Source organism: Mus caroli, chromosome 2 (assembly GCF_900094665.2).
Source record: "Mus caroli chromosome 2, CAROLI_EIJ_v1.1, whole genome shotgun sequence".
Lineage (NCBI taxonomy): Eukaryota > Metazoa > Chordata > Mammalia > Rodentia > Muridae > Mus > Mus caroli.
This window is the reverse complement of record NC_034571.1, coordinates 115,079,646-115,084,874: the sequence shown is the minus strand read 5'-3', so window position 1 is coordinate 115,084,874 and position 5,229 is coordinate 115,079,646. Positions and strand designations below refer to the sequence as shown.

The window sequence follows — 5,229 nt, the reverse complement described above, 5'->3', positions numbered from 1 at the left end:
TTTTTTTTTTTTTTTTTTTTTTTTTTTTTTTTTTTTTTTTTTAGCATGCCAATGCACATGTACATACATGCCACATACATGCAGGCGGACATCATACAATTTCTGGGAGCCAGTGTTCTTTTTCCACCATGTGGGTTCCAGATATCAAACTCAACCTGTTAGGCATGGCAGCAAGCACCATCTTGCCAACCCTTAAAACAGTTCTTTTGCCCTGAGAAATGTTACATTTCCTCAAAAAAAGCAAAAACCGTTATTTAATCTTTATACCAATGCATGATTCTCTCTGTCCTTTATAATGAAACAATATTAACCCATCATTTTAAAATGACTGTTTTTCCTTTACCTTGTTGTCCACTCATAGCCAATGACAGTATAAAATAAACAAAAGCCAAACCACCGCCTTGCTACCTCCTCCAGAGTACTCAGCTCTCTGTCAGAGCAGCTGATCTGTTCCCTGTCCACATGCCAAAATAAGCAAGGGCCAGTGTTCAGGAAGAAAGGAGATGGCATGCTCTCAAGAGGATGGTCCATGGACTGACTGGTGATGGAACAAGATATTGGGAGGCACATGTAGAAATGGTTAGCATTCTGTTTGCCGTAGAGTTCAGCAAACATTAGTCTGTGGTCAGTTGGAAATGAAAATAAACTCATTCCTTCATCCTGGAGTTAGAAGCACTGAACTAAAGCACCCAGCACGTGAGTGGGATGTAGCTTTAGAGTTGTAAGGATGTAGCAATGTTTTGATTCCTTCCCTTAGTGTCCTTTCTAGCCTAGCAAACTCCACATAATAAAATATTTCTTAAAAATACAAAAACTCACAAGCCACCCACTTGCCCCCAAGCAAAGATTCTGTGCAGATAAGCAAAGTCCACTGTTTTCTATTCCAGTTTCATGAACCAGCAATGCATCGCCCAATGGAGAAAAGCAAGTTCTAGATTTCTCGAGATGGGCTAAAGAGGCATAACGTAGTTGAGCTGCTGCAGTTGAATAGTGTTCTGCCTGGCCCACATCCTAAGAATTTTGCCAAAACTGTCCATAATTTGACGGTTTTTGGCCTTTATCCATCTCTTCATGGTCAGACTGTTTAAAGCCTTTGGCCTCCTGCTTAACTCCAGTTTGCACAGACCAGTGGGGATGCCTGGGACTCTATGCTGGCCCTTTTATAAGCACAGTGACAATGAAGCTCACACCACCCAAATAAATACTAAAGCTCCCCTCTCTTCATCCCCTCCTCTTCCTCCCCTCCTGGCACCCCACCCCTTGTTCCTCTTTCCCTGTATTAAGGACTTAACCTAGAGACTCTGCCACTGGCCTTGAGTTTACTTTGTAGTCCATTGCAGCCTTGAGCATTGTCTTCCTGCCTCAGTCTCCTGAATAGCTGGGATTACAGGCCTGGTGCTCCTCTTCAAGGAGCCAAGTTAGTTATAGCAGGAGAAAGACTGTGCTGAGCCACACAGCTACCAGCAGTGGAGGTTGGGCTGACCCAGGACTCCGGGCACCTTGGTTTTGACTTTACTATTTCCTTTTCAAGAATACCCCCTCATGTTTGTTGATGGGTGGCTTGCCTCCTTGTATATCAGCTCACTCATTTATTTTTTTCCCTCTTGCTTAAATTTCTCCATTTAAAATAGAGAAATCTGAAGCCTGGGTGGTGGTGGCATGTGCCATTAATTCAAGCACTCGGGAGGCAGAGGTCGGTAGATCTCTTCATTCAAAGCCAGCCTGATCTACAGAGGGAGTTCCAGGACAGCTATGGTACAAAGAAATCATGTCTTGAAAACCCAAAAATGTATAAAACAAAAATAATAAAATAAACTGGAGAGATGGCACCGACGGCTCTTCCAGAGGTCCTGAGTTCAATTCCCAGCAACTACATGATAGCTCACAGCCATCTGTAATCAGATCTGATGCCCTCTTCTGTGTCTGAAGACAGTGTGTGTGTGTGTGTGTGTGTGTGTGTGTGTATTTCCCTCATTATGAAGGAAGCCTACCGGCCTATCCTAGTATGTCTGCACACATGCCCAGTCCTCTAACATTCATCTGCTCATTTACCAGTCCTTCCTAACACGCACCAGTGTAAGCTTCTACATAGAAACACTCTCATTTATCACCCAAATTACAAACTCTGTGTCGACACTAAGTGTGAGAAGACTTCAATTACTGTAGTAGGGAAAAGGGAATCCAGTCTCCCAGGCAGCCAGAGGCCAGGCTGGGTCTTAGGTTTCCTTCCTGCTTGTCTCAGCAAAGTGGCTCAACTCCTGTTTTTCTAGAGCTATGCCCTGGACATGGGCCAGTTTCTGGACTTACTGGTGGCTGGGAAAGCATCTCTGGGAAAGCCTAAGCTCTCTTTCCCTTCAAGCCCTGTTGGAATTCTGCTTTAGATATTAGGAATGGGTGTTTCTCCAAAGAATTCCAAAGAATGTGAGCTCAGGAGGGAAGGGTTTTTATCAGCAGACCCTGCCCCTAGTCCACTCAAATGGAAGCTAAGTCTCAGTTGCCCAACCCATCCTCCATGGAAAGACCAAACTGTGGCTGTGTGGCATTGTAGTGGTGGTGCACGCCTTTAATCCCAGCACTTGGGGGGCAGAGGCAGGTGGATTTCTGAGTTCAAGGCCAGCCTGGTCTACAGAGTGAGTTCCAGGACAGCCAGGGCAACACAGAGAAATCCTGTTTCAAAAAAACAAAAAACAAAAAACCAAGAATGTGTCTTCTTCCTTTCCCATTTTATAATCCATAACCAAGCTAGCCTATGACTTTCAAAAGTCACTACCGTGATTAGCCACTACCATCCTCAGACATCCTGCATTTCACTGTGGTTCTCCTAGGAGAGAACAGCTCCCCTCAAGATGCTGGGGGTTGAGGCTCATCCCACCACCCAAACTTGTACTACTGAATCTATCTGCCCTAAGAAAGCAGAGGGATAGAAGTGCCCCCTAAGGGGTTGGAGGCTGGGCGAACATCTTGCCTGGGAAGGAGGAAAGCTCAGGAGGCCTGTGTTGGATGGCAGGGGTCCCTGCAATAGCATGCTCTCTGCTGACCTTCTCACTCCCAAGCACTTGGGAGGCAGAGGCAGGTGGATTTCTGAGTTCAAGGCCAGCCTGGTCTACAGAATAAGTTCCAGGACAGCCAGGACTACACAGAGAAACCCTGTCTCGAAAAGAGAGAGAGAGAGAGAGAGAGAGAGAGAGAGAGAGAGAGAGAGAATCACAAATCACTGTGTCTCTTTAATTTTAATGCAGGATGTTGGGTAGATGTTCAAATGTGATTGGGAAGAGCACTAGAAAGATAATTTGAATCTGACTGAGTTCTTGTCTTGGCTCTGTTAACTAACCAAGGCTACCATCTTGGGAACCACACGATTCTTGGTTTGGAATTCACAGAAGTCTACAGGTGGAAGAGTTAAGGAACTCTGAAAATGATCAGTCTGCAACCACTGATAACCACTGAGGACAGGCTATTAAACAGACAAGAAGAACTCTTCATCTGCATGAGTCTCTCCTGTTCTTTGAATGGGAAGGAGACAGACTCTAGGGTGCAGAAGAGATGGCTGGTATCTAATCCCCAAACTGCATGCCCCACTGAGATGGACTTTGTCAAGAGAACTTTGGCATGACCACAGAGATGACTCGGCAAATGTCTGAACTTTGGTTCAGGGGGCAGAACTAAGTTTAAAGCCAGAGACAGAAGTACACAGAATGAATGCTCCAAGGTAGTGATCCAGATGTGAACTAAAGGAGATAAGCACCAGGCTATATCCCCAGTTAAAATGCATTATTAACAGTTACTGAATGCTAGGCCCTCTCATGATAATAATTCTGCTATGGGGTATTATCAGTTCCAATCAAAAAGGATTAAATAGAAACTTTACTGCTTTTAAATGCCACCTTGCCACCTTTTTCCTGTCCTCCACTGTCTACAAGAGAAGATCTGGGTAGATCCTAATCCTGGAAGTCTCCCTCTGACCCTTCTGAAGAGCAATAACAACAATGTGAGTTTGCAGCTATTAGAGTTGAAGGCTTGATTAGTTTTCAACGGTCCTGGGCACAGGTCACGTGCCTGGCGCCCGGTCTAGGCTCTGGGAGCACGCGACCAGAACTCTCTCTAGGGATAGATAACAACTACCCCACCCCCACCTCCCGGTAACCAGCTGAGATCTGGGTAAACCCAGGCAGTTAGGGGTGCTTGGCACGGGCTATCTGCCAGCTCTATGAGCAACAGAACTTGGGAGTGGGTACCACTGCTGAGCCTGCCAGAGGGGCAAACCGGAGCTGGGTGGGTGGCTGCCTGAGTTCCCACAGTCCTTCCCCTTTTTACCAGGCGGATGTCTCCAGGCCCGTGCACCACCAGGGACAGGTTCTCGCCCTTAGCTGGAGCTGCCATGTTGCTCTCTTGCTTCGAGGTGTCGGCTGGACCCGGCGGGGAGCTGGTGGTTCTGCTCGTCCAACCGCCAAGGGTCTAGAGTAAGGGGCTGGGGCGGAGCCTGGAGAAGGCAAAGCGCGGGCCAGGGGCGGGGCCTGCGCACTTGACAGCCAGGAGGGCGGGGTCGCGCGGGGTGGGAGGGGCGGAGGCAGGGGACGAGACTTCACTCAGACTTAGCAAGCCAGAGTAAAGAAAAAAAGCGGCCTACGGAGGCCGTGGGGGGGATTTGTGGCTACAGAAGACCCGGCTAGCACCAAGATCCTTAAACAGCAAGTTTAGGTCTGAGGTGGAGCGCGGGTGTTTTGTGTTACTAACGGGAACAGTGCGCTGCTGCAGGCAGGACGCCGCGAGCGCTCTGAAAAAAACCCGCTGCAACCGCTCCGGTCTCTCCAGCAACCAACAAAGGGCCTGACGCTCGCAGGAGTGAAAGGAGGAATGCATGTGTCACGGGGTCCTGATGCATCTGCATCAAGATGCTGTAGGGCAGAATTTGCAAGCCTTTCTCTTTAAAGGCTTCCTCGCTTTCCATTGGCAGCCGGATTTCTGCCCAGATTCCGCCTTTAGTGCTCCCCAGTCAGGACAAACAGGTTTTAACTTTAGAGATGGAGCTTGCTGCCCCTTTCCTTAGCTATCCATTCTGGGAGTTTCGTTTCCCTTCCTTTCCCTTCTTCTGTGTAGCCTTGGCTGGCCTGGATTTTGCTCTTTAGACCAGGCTGGCCTTGAACTCAGAGTTCTTTCTAGCATCATACCTACTACTAGTCTTCCGAGGATTCTCACCAGAGCTCTCAGCTCTTGATGTCTCCCTGTGAG

At 47.8% G+C, this 5,229-nt stretch overlaps 1 protein-coding gene across 1 annotated transcript in view; it reads right to left on the bottom strand.

Annotated features, from left to right (window-relative positions):
* Sord (sorbitol dehydrogenase) overlaps positions 1 to 4,486 on the bottom strand; it is a 31,653-nt gene extending 27,167 nt beyond the window's left edge. Inside the window, exon 1 of the mRNA XM_021180392.2 lies at positions 4,315 to 4,486. Coding sequence (XP_021036051.1) covers positions 4,315 to 4,380 — 66 coding nt within the window. The 5' untranslated portion in view covers positions 4,381 to 4,486. The remainder of the gene's footprint in view (positions 1 to 4,314) is intronic.
* Between the last annotated feature and the right edge of the window lie 743 nt (positions 4,487 to 5,229).